The 20,563-nt window shown below is 46.0% G+C and overlaps 2 protein-coding genes across 3 annotated transcripts in view; both read left to right on the top strand.

Annotated features, from left to right (window-relative positions):
* LOC110305151 (multidrug and toxin extrusion protein 1) overlaps positions 1-3,714 on the top strand; it is a 34,700-nt gene extending 30,986 nt beyond the window's left edge. Inside the window, exon 17 of the mRNA XM_021176953.2 lies at positions 2,596-3,714. Within this exon, the coding sequence (XP_021032612.1) occupies positions 2,596-2,801 (206 nt within the window). The 3' untranslated portion in view covers positions 2,802-3,714. The remainder of the gene's footprint in view (positions 1-2,595) is intronic.
* A 542-nt stretch (positions 3,715-4,256) lies between these two features.
* LOC110305160 (multidrug and toxin extrusion protein 2) overlaps positions 4,257-20,563 on the top strand; it is a 37,049-nt gene continuing 20,742 nt past the window's right edge. The window contains exons 1-7 of one of the 2 annotated variants that reach the window (XM_021176965.1): positions 4,257-4,500; positions 4,577-4,678; positions 9,096-9,164; positions 10,211-10,359; positions 10,883-10,925; positions 17,343-17,387; positions 18,530-18,627. In XM_021176965.1, coding sequence (XP_021032624.1) covers positions 4,339-4,500; positions 4,577-4,678; positions 9,096-9,164; positions 10,211-10,359; positions 10,883-10,925; positions 17,343-17,387; positions 18,530-18,627 — 668 coding nt within the window. In that variant the 5' untranslated portion in view covers positions 4,257-4,338. The remainder of the gene's footprint in view (positions 4,501-4,576; positions 4,679-9,095; positions 9,165-10,210; positions 10,360-10,882; positions 10,926-17,342; positions 17,388-18,529; positions 18,628-20,563) is intronic. The other variant, XM_021176966.2, reaches the window with a different exon arrangement.

Below are 20,563 nucleotides of genomic sequence, written 5' to 3'. Positions count from 1 at the left end.
GGGTTCCCTCCTCCTTCCTTTATAAACTGAGTGTTTGGAAATATTAAATTGAGTCTTGATCAGAATCTGTTTGTCTTGACTCCATTGTTTCTTCCGCCCCGTCTAGTTACCTCTCTTTGCAGGGAACTGCCATTCTCAGTGAACCGTTCGTGTTGTGGACCGCGGGCGGGCCGCAACACTGACCCTCCTGCCTCTACTTCCCAAGTTGTGCATTACAGGTGTGTGCCGCCATACCTGGTGAAACCGGTATTATGATGTTCCAAATTATTTTGTAAGAATTCTGAGGCCATTGTAGCAATCATAGCTCAGGTTAAAAATCCCTAATCTGAAACATCTAAGACCACTGGAATATGAAATACTTCTGATTCCAAACATTCCTGACAAGGCATACTTACTCAATCACATACGTACCTTCTTATGCTTCTAAAGAAAGCTGATAACCATCTTCTTGGGTTGCTAGGTAATCTGCTTTTACACTTCTCTTGGAAAGTTCCTGTTAGTATTCTTACCCCACAAGGCTGTGAGCCTCGAGTCTTCGTGTGAGCCATTATCTCGCTTGGTACTCACTAGGCCCTTGGAGGTGGAGAGTCCCATATTCTGTTCTGTGAATGTCTTGAGGCGTGTCTTAGTTTACCTCCCCGCCATTTGGTTCATTTTCTGTCTGAAATACTTATTGATCTGCCCCTTAAAAGCCTGGTCCTAGCTCTCTGGCTCCCCATGCTGGCTGACCAGAGCAGTTCATGGAGTGAATAGAGGTGTTACCAGCATTGTTAGGGTCAGAGCCCTGGCAGCCCTAATGCAGGCTTAGCATCTTGTCAGTGAGCTAGCTGGACAGACAAGCAATGCTGGGAAGCAGAGAAGGTGGATGGGTTATTATCCAATGTGGTTGCACTGCGAAGAGGAACAAATAAAGAGGCCCAGTGACACCTCCCATCTTCTCCTCAAGTCTATCTTCAGGGTCCTGACATGAAGTTTAGGTTTAAGCAGAGGGGACAAGGAATGCTTAGGTGTGTACGCAGCCCTGGTCAACATGTGGTCCCGCCCATCAGCGACCTGTCATTGATAGTCTTTTCTTCAAGCTTGCCTGAGCAGTTGTCAGAACTGTGAAATCTCTTTGTGGGAGACAAGCTCCTCTCTGGCTGGTCCCAGGAGACAGGCTTTCTCCTCTCCCAGCATGACATTTCTGGAAAATGCCAGTTTCTTGGGAACCATTGTTTAATAGTCCGACTGCTGAAGGAAAGACCACAAGTGTGTCTAAAAGGCCTTCACTCCTACTTGGATGGCTCCGGAGCCATTTCTTGACTAAATGAAAAGCCAGTAAGCATAACCCAGAGATGAAGGCAGAGGATGTCCTGTAAGCAGCACCCTCAGCAGCTCTGGGCATGGAATTTAATTTTTCCATCTGTCACAATAAACAAAATCAGGAATTTTATCTTTAAATTATGCTCTATCCAGCACGCTGGAAATCTGGGAAGCCTGAAGGAGACCTGCCTACCTCCTCCTTCTCTTCTAGCATGTATATATATGTGTGTGTATATATATGTACACAGAGAGCGGGGAACAATAAATAACTCCAGAGTTTCATCTTGCTCCTCTGGCTAAGTGCTTGGCCTTGTCTCTGAGATGCAGGGCAGGGCTGGCCAAGGTGACTGAAGAGTGCATTTCTCCCGAGCCCATTTGGATGATATTTAGATTGAAAGTTTACTCCGAACAAACAAACCGTTAGCAGTGCAAACTTGTAAGCCGTGTATAGCCTGTGCTCATGGGTTCCTTCCTATAGAATGAGATACAAATGTGCTCTTGTAAACTGTAAAATACCCCTATTTCTTACTACAAAATGAAACACAAATGTGCCTCTCTTTGTCCCCTGTGAGTATCTCCTGGAGCAATGAAAGTAAAAAGATAATATTGGAGTCACTTCTGCCTATTAGTCCTATGGGAGAGACTTAGGCCACTTCTGCCTATTTGTATGGAAGAGACTTAGGTCAAGCAGAGGACACTTCTGAGCATGTACAAGTCTTGTCTTGTATGAACCAAATGGTGGATGGGAACTTCTGGACAGACCATGTCAGTGTAAAGAGATTTCAGAGGGCAGAGCTCATTGCAAGTCAGCTGGAGGAGTGGGTCGGTGTGACTTGGCAATTTTGATGGATTTGTTATGTTTTTCTCTACAGTGCCTTATCTGAAACAAACAAAACGGCTTGAAGGAACATTAATGGGCATTTAAAGGGAGAGCAGACCTTCCCCTGCAGCATAGCTCTAAGATGCTTGCTTGCTTCCTTCCTTCCTTCTTTCCCTCCTTCCCATCTTCCTTCCTTCCTTCCTTCCTTCCTCCCTCCCTCCCTCCCTCCCTCCCCCCTCTCTCTCTTTCTTTCTTTCTTTCTTTCTTTCTTTCTTTCTTTCTTTCTTTCTTTCTTCCTTTCTTTCTTTCTTTCTTTCTTTCTTTCTCCTCTTTTCTTTCTCTCTTTCTTATAACAACTTTTTTCTTGAATTAACTTTCTCCTAGCATCAATCACAAATAATAACCACCACCATCTGTACATATGAAAGTAAGAATCCTTTCAAGCTACTCACTAAGACCCCTTTTCCCCACAGTGTGTCCTGAGAGCCATGGAGAAATTATGATGACAAATCTTGAAAAAAAAGACGAGACTCAGTTGGACCAGCCGATGAACCGTCCAAAGGACAGCAATAAACTGTCTGGGAAACAGTTGGCCTTACGGAGAGGACTCCTGCTCCTAGGGGTAGTCTTAGTCTTGGTGGGTGGGATTTTAGTGAGAGTCTATATCAGAATTGAATAATGTGGGAATGCCATCAATCCAGCAACTCCGATGCTCCTCAGTCTGTGAAGATGATGCTGAACAAATCCACCCCACATTGAAACATCAGGGCTGGGGATACTGCAGACAGCAATATGCTCAGCATGTTCTGGGCCCTCTAACATATAAGTTCTCTCTCTCTCTCTCTCTCTCTCTCTGTATGTGTCTCTCTTTGTGTGTGTGTTTGAGAGAGACAGAGAGAGGGAGACACGCCCCCCCCCAAGAGATAGAAACAGAAAGACAAAGAGACATAGATGAGACAGAGGCAGAGGAGATGCTCTGGAGTGGACAATGCCTGCAATATACTTACCTACCAAATACCAGTATTCGAAACATTGTACCTACCGGAATGTTGATTTTTCACCCCTGGGATTGCAGGGAGTCACCTGGAGACTCTAGCTCACTGCCACTGTCCCCATGTTTCCAAAGGATAGTGTCACACATTGTGAACCCAGGAAAAGTTCCCAGTTCAAAAAATTAGTCTCTTCTGAATGCATGTCACTTTTGCACCAATGTTAAAGTTGAGCCCCTGGAAAGTGAATCACTGTAAGTCTGGGCCCACGTGCAGTTTTGAACATAGAGACAATTCAGAGCCAGTCATTATAAGTTAACAGAATTCAACTGTGCCCATGGGAATTATGAACTGAGAATTCAAAAATTTTAATTTTGAAATTTTAATAAATAAGGCAAACACCATATAGTGCAATGTGGGGGAGATTATGGGGGAGTATTAATTCATTTGCCACTGTCAAACATGCACTGCTGTGTACTGTCTTCATTCCGGGCTGGAATTCCTATTTCTTCTGCCTATTGTTTTCTATGCTACAAACCTATATCTGAACTGCTTCTATATTCTTGCTGTGTGACTTCTATTAAATACATTTTATGATATATCTCTGGGCTGTAGATTATTATTCCGTGAGCAGACAGCGTTTATAAATCATCAGAGGAAGCTCAGATTCCCCTGGGAGAGGGGTGCAGGCAAGGGGAGGTCTCTGGAGCTGTAAAGCGATGAAGACCCAGAGTGACAATCCCCCTGGTGGTGGCCCGAGGACAAAGCTTGAACAAAGTCGAAGCCCAATTCTTCCAGCCTCTGAAGGGTTGATTAAGTACACACGGATAATTCAGCAAACTTCCAAAGAACAGAAAATGAACACAATTAGAAACGTCAGTCGTTATGAGTGTAAAACGGCTCAATTTATTTTTTCTTTTGGTGGTTGGGGCTGGAACTCGGAGTCTGCTATGGGCAGGCATTCCTCATTGAGCTACACCAGCAGCTACACAGTGGCGTTTGGTTGGGACCACCTAAACCATCCCTCAGAGCTTAATTCTTGTTGTGTCTATAAGAACCCAGACCGAGGCTTGTGCCGCGCGCTGCGCTCGGCGACGGTTGGATTTGGATGCGGCGCCCGGGGCGGGGTGGCGCGTGGGGCGGTTCCCGCCCGGCTCCCTGCACTCCGCAGTGGCTACTCGACTCTCGGCTCCACGTGCGGATCGCGCCACTATCTGAGCCTGTGCCATGGAGCCGGCCGAGGACAGCCTGGGAGCCGCCATCCAGCCCCCGGAGCTGGTCCACGTCCCACAGGGGCGCAGCCTGAGGATCCTGCTGGGCCTTCGTGGAGCGCTGTCCCCCGACGTGCGGCGGGAGGCGGTCGCGCTAGCGGCGCTCGCGGGCCCGGTGGTGAGTCGGACCCCGAGCTGCGGGCGCCGGGCGACCTCAGGCGGCCCGAGAGTGACCGCCTCTCTGCTCCTTGCAGTTCCTGGCGCAGTTGATGATCTTTCTCATCAGCATCGTCAGTTCCATCTTCTGCGGACACCTGGGCAAAGTCGAGTTGGACGCAGTGACACTCGCTGTTTCCGTAGGTGCTAACTGTTTCAGCTGATGATGTGGTAACGCGTATAGCTTTAATGTGTTTTTATTTGTATAGCGCTGGAAATGACCTTAGTGCCGAGTGTATGCTCGGTACATTCAAAACCCCAAGAATCCGAATTAGAACTGCAGGGTCTGGGTCTGACCCACCGTGCTACTATGATCTTCAGATTTGGAAAGAGAGCGAGTTCAGAGTAAATCCCTGCTCCACCCCCTCCCAACCCCCAGGCACTGCGTCCTGGGGGGACATGAAAGGAGTGTCCCAAGCAGACTACATGGTGCACAGCTACCCTAAACGAACTTTGTGTCCCCTCTTCTGAAACCAAACCACCAAAGCTATTAGTTACACAGTTCATTAAGATTGCATGTAAAGTGTCTTTCTATACGTCCTTAGAAGCCTCTCTCCATCTGCCAGCAAGGTAGTGGAAAGCAGATCGATCACTTGCATTTGATCTGCACTTTCAGACAGGAGAGAAAGTTTTCCTCCAAGAGAGGTGAGGGCGACTGGGTCCTCCCCTATTTCCGAAAATGTCCCTTCTGCCCGCTAGGATGTTGGAATGCCCTGTACAATAGTAGAGGTCCGCAGTTTCTCTTTCAGCATCATGGAGGAGATCTCTCTCTCTCTCTCTCTCTCTCTCTCTCTCTCTCTCTCTCTCTCTCTGTGTGTGTGTGTCTCAGTTTATGTATGGAGCTATTACTGTACTGGCAGAATTATAGTCTCTCTCTCTCTCTCCTCTTTCTCTGTTGTTGTCTGGCAATTTCCTTNGGGCGACTGGGTCCTCCCCTATTTCCGAAAATGTCCCTTCTGCCCGCTAGGATGTTGGAATGCCCTGTACAATAGTAGAGGTCCGCAGTTTCTCTGTCTCTCTCTGTGTCTCCCTGTGTCTCCCTCTCTATCTCTGTCTCTCTCTCTCTCTCTCTCTCTCTCTCTCTCTGTGTGTGTGTGTGTATGTCTCAGTTTATGTATGGAGCTATTACTGTACTGGCAGAATTATAGTCTCTCTCTCTCTCTCCTCTTTCTCTGTTGTTGTCTGGCAATTTCCTTTCCTTTTCCTGTTATGTCTCTAGAGTTTCGATGTAAAAACAACAGGAATAAATGCAACCCACAGTGAGACAGGAGGCTTGGCGGTGGTCCGTGGGAGCACCAGTGTGTTCTACAGGCAGGGCTTTCTGCAGATAAGAGCAGGACAGTGAAAGCCACTGTCAGCCCTTCATAAATGGGTCAAGGAGATATGTTGCTTTTAGTGACTGTTACCTTGTAACTAATTGTTGGGAAGGTAGTGGCCCAGTGGTTAGATATGTTAAGTTTTATATATTTTGTTTTTGAAACAGAATCATACTCAGTAGTCCAGGCTGGCCTTGAAGTTTCAATATTCTTGCCTCCATTGGAATTACAGGCCTAGTCATTTTTGCCTCATCTTTTGTTGTAATGCTGTTCCTGGTGAGAGAGAGAGAGAGCTCCGACTGTGCTCAGTCTGGTAGAAGTTTGAACAAACCTGGGCTATAGAGGATGCCTGGTATTCTAAGCCAACCAAAGGCAGTTAGTTACAACAATAACAACAACAACAACAACCAAACAAACAAACAAACAAATAACAGAACAAAGACACTCTCATGTGTCAAAGTAGGGCAAGGGTGGTATACACCTTTAGTTCAAACATTTGGAGGGAGGCAGGCAGGCAGGTCTCTGAGTTCAAGGCCAGCCTGGTCTACAGAACAAGTTCCAGGACAGTCAAAGCTACACAGAGAAACTCTGTTTAGAAAAATAAAAACTTTTTGTTTGTATGTTTGTCTGAGACATGTTTTGTTTTGTTTTGTTTTGTTTCTGTGTAGTTCTGGCTGTCTGGGAACTCTCTGTAGAGACCAGGCTTGCCTCGAACCCCAAGATCCACCTGATTCTGCCTCCCACTGAGTACTGGGATTAAAAGCATACACCACCACATGTTATAAAGTGAGGTACTTCCTATTTCCCTTTCCTGGATTGGTTGATCACAGTGTGTGGCTTACTGCTGGGTCCCTTGTGCCATGTGCCCTCTGGGTTTCCTGTCTGGTGGGGTAAGTTTAGGGGACTCCATATGCGGCCTGCTACTGACCTCCCGAGGATGTAGGTCTCCAGGTCCATTGTTAGTATCTCAGAGCATTGCTGAGGCAGAGCAGTTTATAAGGAAAGGGTTTCTTTAGGACATTTGAGAGCGTGGTACCAGCTTCTGCTGAGATCCAGGGGGAACCTCGGAGCTCCATCATCACATGTAGATGGCACCATGGCTTCTGGTAGGAGCCAGCAGTCACACAGCGAGACTGAAGGCAAGAGGGACTCAAGCGTCTGGCAAACTTCATACAGTTTGTTCTCAGAGGAACAAATTAGGTCCTGGGATCTCACAGAGCCCAGCCTGACTTCAATCTTGCCATGTTGTGGCAGGGTAGCTCCTCCTGCCTTCACCTTTCCAGGGCTGGGGTTACAGGCATGTGTCACCGTGCCCAGTGTCACCATGGCTTGGTGCATTCTAGACAAGCATTCTACCTACTGAGCCCTGTGAGAACTATATCAGCTCCATCTTAGGCCGGCATCCCGGTGACTTAGCCACCCTTCACTAAATGTCACTTCTTGAAGGCCCCACTACCCCCACACCACACTGAGGACCAGACTTTCAGCACATAAACCTTTGGAGACCACATTTCATTAGCCAAAGCACTGGGTCAGAGAGCAGGTAATTTACCCGGAGTTGACACAGGATGAAGAAGGACACTGCACCTCTTTCTCCTCTTAGCACACTCGCCCGACCCCTCGTCCTGTGGCCTAACCTCTGGGTAGTTGGGGAGTGACGAAATCTACTTGAGAGGGAAGCAAATGCCAGCTCCTTACCAGACTACTAAAATCTGAGGTTTGCTGTAAGACCTCGTAGCTTCAGGTCACGCCAAGTAACCCTAGGTGATGCAAATAAGAATACGTTTCTGTCACTCAGGCTTCCCCTAAAATGTGAAACTATAATCCTATGCACACGTGACTTTGGATAGTGCCTGGTCATAACATCATATACATGAAGAGCCCAGCACATAGTATATGTTCAATAAACATTGGGTGTTGTTTGTGTGTGTGCGCATGTGTTTGCATTGAGTCCAGAGGAGGAAGAGAGGGTCCTGCTCTCTCCCTCTCCACCATACTCTTTTGAGGCAGAGTCTCTTACCAAACGTGGAGCAGTATTTCAGCTGGGTTGGAGGATGGTCAATGAGCTCCAGGGTCTGCCTGTCTTCCCAGCACCCAACCCCCTACCCTACCAAGTCCCAGAGCTGAACACGTATGCAGCTTTTACAGGGCCTCTAGGGATCCAGACCCAGGTTCTCATAATTGCTAGCTGGATTTTTGAATAGATGTTTTTCTTTCTGCAGCATGCACACACACACACACACATGAGCACCTAGCACTGCTATTTTTTGAGTGGATATCCTTTGGCAGATGAGGTACATGGTCTTGAGACAATAAGAAAACCTTTTTGTTTATTTTACTTTTTAATTTTTTAAGATTGGGTTTGACTCTGTTGTTACTAAGACTTGTCTTGAGTCCCTTGGGCTCAAGTGATTCTTTTAGCTCAGTCTTGTGCGTAGTTGGGACCACAGGACGTGCCACAGCGCCTGGCTTTACTTCTCTAAGCAGAAGCTTGTTCACACTATGTTTAGGAAACCTAGGTTGACTGGCTGTGGTTGACCATTCCTTTAATACCAGCACTTGGAAGCTAGAGGCAGGAAGATCTCTGTGAGTTCCAGAATAGCCAGGGATACATAGAGAAACCCTGTCTCAAGAAAAGAGAAGAGAAGAAAAGAGAAGAAAAGGGAAGAAAAGGAAGGGAAAGGGAAAGGGAAAAAGGGAAAAGGGAAAAAAGGAAAAAGGGAAAAAGGGAAAAAGGGAAAAAGGGAAAAAGGGAAAAAAGGGAAAAAAGGGAAAAAAGGGAAAAAAGGGAAAAAAGGGAAAGGGAAAGGGAAAGGGAAAGGGAAAAATAGAAAAGAGTTGGGCTTTAGGCTTTAAGCCCCCATTGTTGAACCAAGGTGAATGTGGCCCTAGATTAGAATTAGGTTTGATCCATGTAGCTATCTGAACTACAGAGATTGGTCGTTCATATGGGTGTACAGCTCTTTGAAACTGAGGTGCTGAGCTGGACACCATGGCACAAGCCTTTAATCCTAGTACTCAGGAGGCAGAGGCAGGCCGAGCTCTGTGAGTTCAGGGCCAGCTTGATAAACATAGAGAGTTCCGGGGCAGATGGCTACATACATAGTACAATCTTATCTCAAAAAAAAAAAAAAAAAAGACAGACAAACAGACAATGAGCTGCAGAGGTCCCTTGGCTCTGAGCAATGATGCCTGCTGCACTTGGCCTGTTTTGTTTTGTTTTGTTTTGTTTTCCCTGCAGGTTGTGAATGTCACTGGAATTTCAGTAGGGACTGGCTTGGCCTCGGCTTGTGACACACTGATGTCTCAGGTGAGAACCCCATTGCCCACACGGGTCCTTGGCAGTTGCCTAGGGAACAGAACCCTGTGGTTTGGTGGGGGCGGCCTTTACGTATGGACAGCACCGTTAGTCATGGGACAAGACTTAGCTGTAACTCTCTCACCAGGCTTCGTTCACACTATAGGACAAGAAGGCTGCATGCCAATGGTGGTGCAGTGAGAGGGTGCAGTAGGGAAAGTAGCAAACACACCCTAGGTGGCACCAGATTCCTTCAGGTGATTTCCCCCCAACAGTTTAAAGCAGAGGAACTTATTATTAGCCTGACTTATTTGGGCTCGAGACTCTGTTTCTGGGGTAAAAACGGTCTGTTTGGGATCTTTCTGCCTCCTTAGAGTTTCTGTTTACATGTTGATTAGCCCAAGGGCCTCCACTTTCATTGGTTGGGTTTGACCTGGTCCTGTCCACTGGGCCAGGTGCAGAAATGCAGACAGATCAATGGCTCCTGAGGGGTTTAGTGGACAGTTCTGCCCTCCTGGCCTGGCCTACACAGGCCCTGTGCTTTTTCCTTATCCCTCACTCTGAGTCCCCTGTAAGCGTCTTAAAAGTGTTATTGCACTCCCAGTCCTGGACTGAACTCAGTTCCCATCAGTGCCTTTTCCATCGCTGCCCAGCCCACTGGGCTTAGCCTTTGCTAGGTCTCCCTGGGGCTCCTCCAATAAGACAGCCAAGTGAACACAAAATCATCTTTAACTATTGGGCCACCACAGCACAGTGGGTGTCTCTCTTCATCAAAACCCCGGTCTGTGCATATCCCCTTCCCAAAGCTCTATGTTGCTCCTCTATGTTCCACGTGAACAGCCTCAGTTCCCAAGAGCAGGGAACAATTGTCCTAGAGCACATAGGATGCCAAGGTGTCAGTTGGCTCTCTGGGGCCTGGCAGCCATAATCCCTCCACCTTGGCCTGGCTCCACCCCTTGGGCAGGGCAGCAGGGAACAAGGCTCCCAGGGTGTCAGGGCCTGGGCCTGGGAATCTGAAGCCTTGGCCGCCAGGTTCTCAGAAACATTGTTCTCCCAAGTCCTTTGGAGGCAAGAACTTGAAGCGCGTGGGGGTCATACTCCAAAGGGGCATCCTCATCCTGCTGCTCTGCTGCTTCCCGTGCTGGGCCATCTTCCTCAACACCGAGCGCCTGCTGCTGCTCCTGAGGCAGGACCCGGATGTCTCCAGGTGAGCACCACCTCAGAGTGCCCAGTTGGCAGTGAGTGGCTGACACTCTCAGCTGATTAGCTGATTGCGAGTGCTTGGGATCAGACGCTGTGACAGTGGCCACAGAGTGACAGGCACAGGGCCAAGGCAGGACTCAACAATGCACCAGGCTATCTCTGTCCACCATCCTTCCACACTGTTCTCTAGCCCGGGAGCCCAATGCACAGTAGTCTTCGCTGCTGCGTTTAGGGTGATGCTTTTCCCCAAAAGGTTTCTGCGTTGTATTGGCTCAGCTTGTAGCACGTTTTCCTGTAGGGGGTGTGGTCCCTCCTACACAGAAAAGTCTCTGCTGTCCCTTCCCCCTACTTAAGTAAACTCTTAGCAGCCTTTCGATGCTACTGATGCAGACAGAGTGCAGGAAAACGGTTTGGCTCAGTATCTCTCACATAAGGGTTCAGTTTTAACTTTTAGTAGATACCCTGAGCTAGACCAGAAGGTAGCGTGAGTACTTCACTGTTGGCTGAAAGCTGTCTTGTTGTTCCAGGCTAGCCCAGGTTTATGTGATGATATGCATCCCTGCTCTTCCTGTAAGTCTCACAGCTGCTGTGTTTCATTATTAGTGTATAGTCATAGTAATAATACTAATATTGACAAGTAATTATTTCCACCGAGATACTTTCACACCTGTATATAATGCCCTTGGATCATACTCAATTTCCCCTCTTTCCTTCTTCTGCCTTTCCCTGGTTCCCATGACCCTTCTCAACCTCCTCTGTTCTAACCCTCCCTCTTAAGTCTACATAGAGAAACATATGTAATAATTGTCCTTCTGAGTCTGGCTTTTCACTGAAGTGAAAAACACAAGTTTGTTCATTTTCCTGAAGATGGCATAATTTTAGTCTTAATGACGGAATAGTATTCCTTTGTTTTAGTCAAGCTGTGTTCTCTTTATCCATTTGTCCACTGATGACCACCAAAGCGGATTCCATAATGTATGATGTTTACTCTCAAATGCTGACTTGGTGAGGTCTAGAATTGCTCTGGAGACCAGCCTCAGGAACGCCTTTGGGGAATTATCTTTACTAGGTTGATTTGAAAGGCCTGTCCACTATGGGTGGCACCATTCCTTGGGCTTCGTTCTAAGACTGCCCAAATGGGAGAAAGCCAGCCGAACACAAGTATTCATCTCACTCTGCTTCTGGACTGTGGATGCAACAAGACCTCTGGCTGCCGCCGCCATGAACTCCCTGCTGCTGTGAACCGTGCCCTTGAACTTTGAGCCAAAATGAACCGTTTACCCTTTACATCGCCTTAATTACATTTTATTTATTTTGTGTATGATCATATACACTCATGCCATGACACATGTGGAGGTCAGAAGACAACATGTGAGGATCAGATTTCTCCTCCAACCATATGGATCCTGGAGATGGATCTTAGGTTGTTCAAGCTCAGTTGCAAACATCTTTACCCACTGAGACATCTTGTCAGACCTTACATTGCCATCGTCACAGCAACGGGAAAACAACTGGGGCCACGGCTGGATGCAATCAGAGCTGCCGTAATAGAACAACAGTGCAGTAATACAACGATGCTTGTGTATGTGTGAGCGGTGCAGGCAGACCACTGTGGTAGCTCTGTTTTGAAATCCTTGAGGGATGTCCAGACTTGCTTCTAGGTCAGTTGTACTGACTTACTTTTCCATGGACATTTCCATGTACATTTTCTCCATCACTTGCTGTTGTATTTCTGATAAAAAGCCATCCTGGCTTGGTTGACATGGAATCTGATTTGCATTCTCTTAATGGCTAAGGGCATTTTTTTTTCCGTAAATGTTTGGGGCCCCTTTTCTTGAAGCTTGTTTATTTGGTTCTTTTGCCCAATTTGTAAATTGGTTTGTTCGTTCTAGTTGTGTTTCTTTTGTGAGACCTCCACATGTTCTGAATATTAATCCTCTGGTAGGTTAGTAGCCAGCAAAAGTGCTCTTCCATTCTGTGGGCCACTTCTTAATTTTATTGTTTCTTTTGCTGCATGTAAGACATTTTGAATTGATGCAACCCCATTTGTTTGGTTTTTTTTTCCCTCTATTATTTCTTGGGCTTTGGGGTCCTATCCTAGAAAGTTCTTGCCTATGCCTTTACCATGAGGTAGGTACTTTCCAAGTGTCTTCCTCTAGTAGTTGTAGATTTCAGGGTTTTGGTCCATTTTGAGTTGATTTACACACACACACACACACACACACACACACAGAGAGAGAGAGAGAGAGAGAGAGAGAGAGAGCTTGATTCTTCGTCTTTTATAGTTCTGTGGTACAGTTTTGCTCGGACTACTCATTCGAAGGTGTGCTTCCTCTAATATGTTTCTGGTTTGTTACAAGTTAACATCTGTGTGGGCTAACTTCTAGGTCCTCCCCTCTACTGATCTGTTTGGGGTCAGTATCTGCCATGTCTGTCACTATGGCTCTGTGGTGTAATTTGTAGTCAGCTATTGTGATTCCTCCAGCACTGCTCTTTTCTCAGGATTGCTTTGGACACTCAGCGTGCTTCTAGAGGTGTTGTCCTATTTCCGTGGAAAATGTTATTGAGATTTTGATGGGGGTTGATGATCATAATATGGCCATTTTACCAATATTGATTCCATCAATGCCTGAACATGGGGGACCTCTCCATTTTCTAGTATCTCCTTCCTGTTCTTTCTTTAGAGCTTTAATTCTGGAGGACTTTCACCTCCTTCATGCCTATTACTTGGCATTTACTTGTTAGTCAATGGTATTGTAGGTGGGATGGTCCTGATTTCTTTTTTTGGTGAGTACACTGGTGTCATGAAAGAAAGTTATTGATCTTGCGTCCTGCTCCTTTGTACAAATTATTTAAGAAACCTAAGAGTTTTCTGGTGGAGCTTTGCAACCCTTTAAGTATAGGGTGGTATCATCTGCAATTAGGGGTAATTTGACTTCTTTACTTGTTTCTCTTTTTCTATTCACTTGCCTTGTTGCTCTGGCTAAGAGTTCAAGTGCTATGTTGACTCAAATGGTGAGAGTGGATATTTTTGTTTTGTAGAGAAATTGCTGTTTGTAATGTGGTAGTTTGGTTTGCACCTATTGTTTGTTTGTTTGCATCTGTGTACATCCAGGGAAGAGGTTAGCAGTTTGCTGCTGTGCCCTTACCTGACTTTGTAGGATGACTTTTCGAGCATTCCTTCTATTGCTATTTTATGGGACATTTGAGGCACCTTGCTGTTGGCTCTTCTTAAGGTTTGATAGATTCAGCATCCAATACCATTGGTCCTTGCCTTTCTGTTTTACTGGGGGAACTGTCTCAGTCTCACTGCTGATGACCAGATGTTTGTACCTCTTGATTCAGTCAGCCTTGGTAGTTCATGTGTGTCAAGAAACTCACTTATCTTTTGTAGACCTTTCAGTTTATTGGAATGTCATTTTTAAAGCATGACCTAATGATTTTATTGCTTGGGGCCTTCTTTCTCTTTTTTGGTTGGTTCAGCCTTGAAGCACACCAGTCTTGTCTGTTTTCTTAAATAACCAACTCCCTCTCATGGACGCTGAGCTCTTTAGTTTCCACCTTGTTCATCTCAGCGCTGATCTTTGATATGTCTTTTCTTCTGCTGATTTGGGTTCAGTGTGTTATAGTTCTTCTAAGACCCTGAGAGGATTCTCCTTTATTGAGAGGTCTTTTTTTTTTTTTAATACACAATTATTGCTATCAACACTGATCAAGGCAAAGACTTAAATATAAAGACATAGACAAACACACACACAAAAGAAAGTATTTATGGGGGATGGGGGGGTTGGGGGAAATGAAAGAAAATTTAAGGAGAAAAGATCAGAGAAAGAAAATGGAGAAAAAGCCCACGGGATGAACATCTGGGAGAAAAAAGTGAGGGAAGGCCAAATCCAATTAATACTACTGAAACAACCAAATATAAAGTCCAACACAGGAGAGCAAGCAAGCAGACTGCAGCAGGAGGATGAAGCTGTTTGTTCTTGCCCTGAGGCTGCGGGGAGGGGGGGGGGGGGGGGGGGTGGGGGTGGGGTAGGGTGGGGTTAGGGTAGGGGAGGAGCAGCAGGATTTGGCTAGGCTCCTGACTGGCTCCCTGGGATGGAGTCCTGAGTCCTTTTCTCAGGGACCAAGCTGGCTAGGTTCAGAGTGTCTCCTTGAACACTGGGCTCCCAGTGTGAGGCAGAGGCTGGCCAGAGCCCTGATCACACTGAGCTGAACCCATACCTATGTCTCACTGGGGAACGGAGCAGGTGGCCAGTGAGGAGCCCCAGCTGGCTGCCTCTACCCAGACACTGGGTCAGGGATATTTGAGTGTTAGGGAGCCTGGTGCATAGATCTATGTCCACAGTGTCCCTGAGGGTCACATTTATACTCAGGCCCTTGCACTGGGGCTCTGGGACTGAGCTTCCTGCTTTCTGGGGACTGCCCTGGCTCCTGTATACCCGCAGTTGGGAGGCTTATTGGAAAGACTGGGCTACAGGCCATTGCTTCTGTCTTGAAGCAGCTCGGGGTTCAAGATTTCTGTCTTCCAATACCTCATATTTATCACAGTGCTGTTTCTGATTGCTTATTCCATGGTGCCTCTCTTTTCGTTCCTTTCCTTTTTAAAAACTGTCTTGCTATATAGCCTAGGCAGACTCAAAATGCTCTATCCTTCAATTTCTGAATACAGTGTAACAGACAGGGCCACCCCATGCTTTTGATTGCATCTGGAAAACATTTCACACCCCCTTAGACGTTTGCACTGGGAATTTGCCACTTGGAACCTGCCCTTTCCTGCTCTTCAGGAAGTAAATCTTTCAGTCGCTCATCCTGGCATTTCTTTAGGGTAAATCTTGTTTTTTGGATTTTGATATCATAGAATCAGAAAAGAAGTATCCTAAAAAAACAGAACAGAACAGACAGCAATAGCAGAGAGGACCCAGCAGTGACTTCACACAAAGCCTCCCAGGCCTTGACAAGGCATCAGCACACACTGGAGAGAGGCAGGCGAGTGGTTCGAGGAAGGCATCTCTCCATATGCAGAAGAATCAAGGTAGATCTGCACCTCTCGTCCAGCACTGAAATCAGTGTGGGATGGATCACAGGCCTTAAGTACAACGGGAAACTGAGAGTGCCCTAGGAAAACGTGGAAAGCCAGGCACAAGTAAGGGCTCTGTGAGAAGGCAGACAACAGCACAGGAAATAATCCCAAGATTTAACAAATGGGATGACGCGGAACTTAAAAGCCATGGAAAAGGAAATAGTCATCAGAAGAGGACCCAATCCTGGCCAGTTATACATCCCACATGGGATAGATATGTAGAATATACAAGGAACACCAACATTTAAAGGCTAATGGATTGATTATAAAGGAGGAAATAAAAGTATCCAATAAACATTTGAAAAAGTATTCATTGTCTTTAGCTATCAGAGAAGCACAAATTAAAAGTGCTTTGACATTCCGTGTGAGCCCAGGGAGACTAGATCGTATCAAGAAAACTAGTGATGTCAAGGGCTGGCCAGGAGGTGGGAGTGTAAACTGCTCTGGTTACCATGGAGATCAACATAGAGGTTCCTCAAAAAGCTGAATATATATTTACTCCATGATCCCACCACACCACTTGTGGCTATATAACTGAAGGACACCGCATGCCACAGACAGGCCTGCAGCTCTCTGTCTCATGGCTGTCAAGGTGTGGAGCAAGCCTGGATGTCTGTCAGCAGATGGGTGGCTAAAAAGGTGTGCATGCACACAGTGCAATTTCACTTAGCTGCAGCGAAAAATGAAGTTACGGAGCCAGCGAGATGGGGTGCTTGCTGGAAAACATGATCTGAGTTCAGTCCTCAAGGACACGTGTGGTAGAAGAGAACCAGTTCCTGCAAGGTTGTTCTCGGTCCTCCACATGTGTGTGCTGTGGCACATGCATGAACATATACACACAGCAGTAAAAACAAAAATAAATAAATATTAAAAAGAAAAGAAAATGAATAGAACTGGAGACTACTGTACTAAATGAAGTAAGCCAGACTCAGAGAAACAAATATTACATCTTTTCTTTGTTATACAGCATGTAGGTTTAAATATTTCTTTGTGTGTATATGTGTGTGTATATATATGTATATATATATGTATATACATATATATGTATATACATATATGTATATATACACACACATATATGTATATACATGTATATATGTATGTATATATACACACCCATATGTATATATACATATGTATATATACATATATGTGTGTATATACATGTGTATATGTGTGTATATGCATATATGTATATATATGTATATATGTTTGTGTGTGTATGATGTGACACAAAAGTAGAAAAGGAGCTATGAGAGGAGAGGGAGGGAGGACAGCAAGACAGGGTGGGGAGTACTTGTCATTGAATCAGAAGGTGAAGCAATGGGAGGATGGGGACCAACAGGAAAGGGAGTAGAGCCCTGGGGAACTGTGATGGGGGAATAAGGACAAAGTACAACTTTACATACATATGTATATGTATGTGCATGTGTATGTGTGTGTGTATGTATGTGTATGTGTAAGTGTATGTGTGTTTATGTGTATGTATATGGGTGTGTTTATGTGTGTGTATGTGTGTGTGTATGTATATGTGTGTGTGTATGTGTATGTGTATGGTATGTGTATGTGTATGTGTATGTGTATGTGTATGTGTATGTGTATGTGTATGTGTATGTGTATATGTATATGTAGTGCCAAATGAAGCCCTTTTTCTTTTTGGCCAACATATAGGCCAAAAACTTAATAAAACCTCCAGAACTTGAGAACTTTTCATGTATGGAAATGGTAAAACAAAACCCACTGATTTTTAAAATCAGCATTCAATAGAAACTGAGCTGTGGCATAGCTTTGCAGCAGCAGACATTTGCTGAGTGCAAAGCCCTGGGTTCGGCCCACGGAAATGCACAAACAACAACCAAAACAGAAGCCAACTGAGCTCTTGTGTTCTCTGCTTAATCCTGTAGGCGGCTTTCCTATTCCAGCTGCAGACGCGGTATTTACAGAGCCAGGTACTCCGGTGTATTCTCATGGCATGATGCTACTGTGGGAAATGCTGAGCAAGTGTCTCAGAGGAATTTTCTGTAGTAATCTGTGCTTGCTTCCCTGTGGTTCGTTTCTGTGACTCTCACACACAAGAAATGGCCGTGCTATGGAGTCATCTGACTCAGCCCAGTCTTCCTTCTTTCGCTCTGCAACCTTCATATCCAACCCTTCCCCTATTCTTGGGGCTGGCTGCTGGCTTTGCACGCTGGACCTGGGGGCCTGACCCCATTGATACTGACTGGGAGTGTCTAGAGTTACTGCAGCCACACTTCTAAGTGTGCACAGGACGCTGTACATGCTGCACAAAAGACAGAAGGGGAGTTGAAGGAGAGGACCAGAAATGGGTAGGCAGAAATTGAGCCCCACTTCTGTGTCCTGTCCCAGGTCACCTACAGACAGACAGCTTGCTAGCCTTTAAATAGAAAGCCCAAGCCAGAGGAAATCACTCCGCTTTAACAGCAGTCGACTCTGTTTGCTTGCTGGAGGAGTTTAACGTCAGGACGAGTGAGAAGTTTAATCTGAGGACCAGGGAAGTGGAGGTAGCATAAACGATAGAAACGATAGAGTATTACCAGGCACAATGGTTGCATGCCTTTAATTACAACACTAGGTGCTCTGTGAGTTCAAGGCCAGCCTGGTCTGTATAAAGAGTAGCCAGGGCTACATAGTGAGACTATGTCTCAAAAACAACAAAAAGAACATCCTACACTGTTAAGCAAAGGACTGGACATTTTTCTATACACTTACTTCAAAGCGGGCATTTCTGGGTGCCATGCATGCAAGATCCTCAGCACAGCCCTGAGGAGCAATGGGGTCTGGACTCCAGTACCCCCAAAGCCTGTGTGTTCCTCCTAAGACCACTCCTTCTCTTCCCTGCTGCTGTAATGAGCTGAACACAGCTTTGGAGAAAGCCACCACAGGCTCTGGGTGGCTGGGTGAGAAGCTGTATCAAAGGAGAGAATTCATTTGACTGTCCCAATTCCTGGCTTTTCTACCAGCCTCATGCGACTTTACCACTGCCACCTATGTAGCTACGAGTTTCACTTGGCAACCTAGCCAACTGCCTTTTGAAAATGGTAATGTTTTCCTATTTGTTTGGGAATTCTAGGGCATCATTATGCCCCAAGTTATTGTTGGGATCGCAGCAAATGTTGTCAACGTGGGCATGAACGCCTTCTTGCTGTATGCCTTGGACCTCGGAGTGGTGTAAGTCGAAATCCATTCACAACAAAGGGCTGGGGATGCACGAGAGACACAGGGAGTGTGGACAGGTAAGCAGGCACCTAATAGTCTATGCTCCGGTGCTCTGCATGGGAGGTAAGAGCTGGCCTGAGGGTCCACAGGGGAGCAGCTAGCTAGCTCCTATTGTGGGAGAGGGGGAGTGGAGATTGGGTGGAGAGACAAACCGTGTTAGAGGAAGCAATGTGAAGGCTTCGGAGGTTGGAGCCATGTCAGTCCTGACAAGCAAGCTGCTGTCACCTGGAAGCTGAGGTGGGTGACAGGCACGGGTGGGCAGCGGCCTGAAGGGCTTCTTCTCTCAGGGCCTCTGAATTCTAAGTGGCTGAGCCCAGTTCCTTCTTGAGCCGTGATGAGAAGATCCCATAATGAAAGAAAGAAGTTAGGGGTACCCCAGTGGTGTCCTGATGGCCCTTCCTCACCTTAGCCCAGAGCCAGCCTCTACATGTGTGGGTAGATAATCACACCAGCAAATGAAGACTGAGCCCAACAGTTTGGGTGTTCAGGACACTGTGTTCATTAGTCAGTGAGTCTTGACTGTGTAATTGTAAATATATAACAATTACAGAAAAAGAGGCCATGAATTTGAAAGAGGTGTGTGTGTGTGTGTGTGTGTGTGTGTGTGTGCTGGGGGGGGGTAGGTTGGTGGAAGGAAATGGAAGGTGAAAATAAAAACTATATAATTAAAAGAAGTTAACACGTTAGAAATTACGGAGAATAAAAACAAACTAGAGTATAAAATGAGTTATGCCAACTGTTTGGCGTCTTTGCGGTGATTTGTTGGTTTCTATGCACGTGTTAATGTGGTCTCTGAGTGTCAGTGAAACCATGCCAGCCATAATTAAAGAGGACCATGGGAAGGGGTGAAGCTCTGTGGTAGAAAGTTTGCCTGGCACACACAAGGCCTGGTTCCCATACTATCTTCTTCACGTCAGAAGGATGGAGACTGTATCAGCCAGAGTTTCCTGGGAGAAGAGTGTACGTGTCTGTATACATACATACATACATACATACATACATATATACATACATACATACATACATACTCACACACATACACACATACACCCATACACATTACAAAGGGGAATTCTTGGATGGACTTACATGATAGGAGCTGGGCAGTCTATCAGTGAACATCTACTCTTTGAAGATGCCTCAGCCATTCCAAACTAGCACTGAAGGCCTGGGAGCTCTGTGTGGCATCACTGGAGCTATGTCCAGTTTGAAAGGCTGAGGAAGCTTGTTTTAGCCAGGGTTGTGTTGCTGTGATAAGACACCATGACCAAAGCAACTTGGAGATGAAAGGGTTTATTCTGCTTACACTTCCACATCATATCACGAAGTCAGGACAGGAGCTGTGGAGAACACTTATGACTAGCTTGCTTAGCCTTTGCTCAGCCTGCTTTCTTATATTTCTTATACCACCCAGGACCACCTACCCAGGGCTGGTCCTGCCACAGTCACTAGTCAAGGAAACTAAGACAACACTCCCGCAAGACAGTCTTGGAGGCATTCTCTCACTCAAGAGTCCCCTTTCTCAGATGTGTCTAGGTTTTGTCACACTGGCAAAAGTCAAACAAGAACAAAGCTGTAGTCTGATGACAATGGATCAGCATCAATAGCATCAATAAACACCTGTATCTAGAAAGGAAAGGGTGCTTGCAGACTCTAGCATGCTTCCTTCTTTTAACTTCTTTGTATCTGGACCGCCGGCTTGCTGGATGGTACGGTCTCTCCTCAGTCAGTGCCTCCTATGTCCACTCCTATACGTGCCCTGCAGAACCACACGGGTGTTTTGTTTGGTTTGGTTGTTTGCTTTTTGTTGTTGTTGTTTTGTTTTTAATCATTTCTAGACATCTCTTAATTCAGCCAAAGTCAGCCAAGGACAACTGCCACCCGGGCA

This window comes from Mus caroli, chromosome 11 (genome assembly GCF_900094665.2).
Source record: "Mus caroli chromosome 11, CAROLI_EIJ_v1.1, whole genome shotgun sequence".
Lineage (NCBI taxonomy): Eukaryota > Metazoa > Chordata > Mammalia > Rodentia > Muridae > Mus > Mus caroli.
Note: the sequence above shows the minus strand (reverse complement) of the source record. Positions and strands in the feature narration are given on the sequence as shown.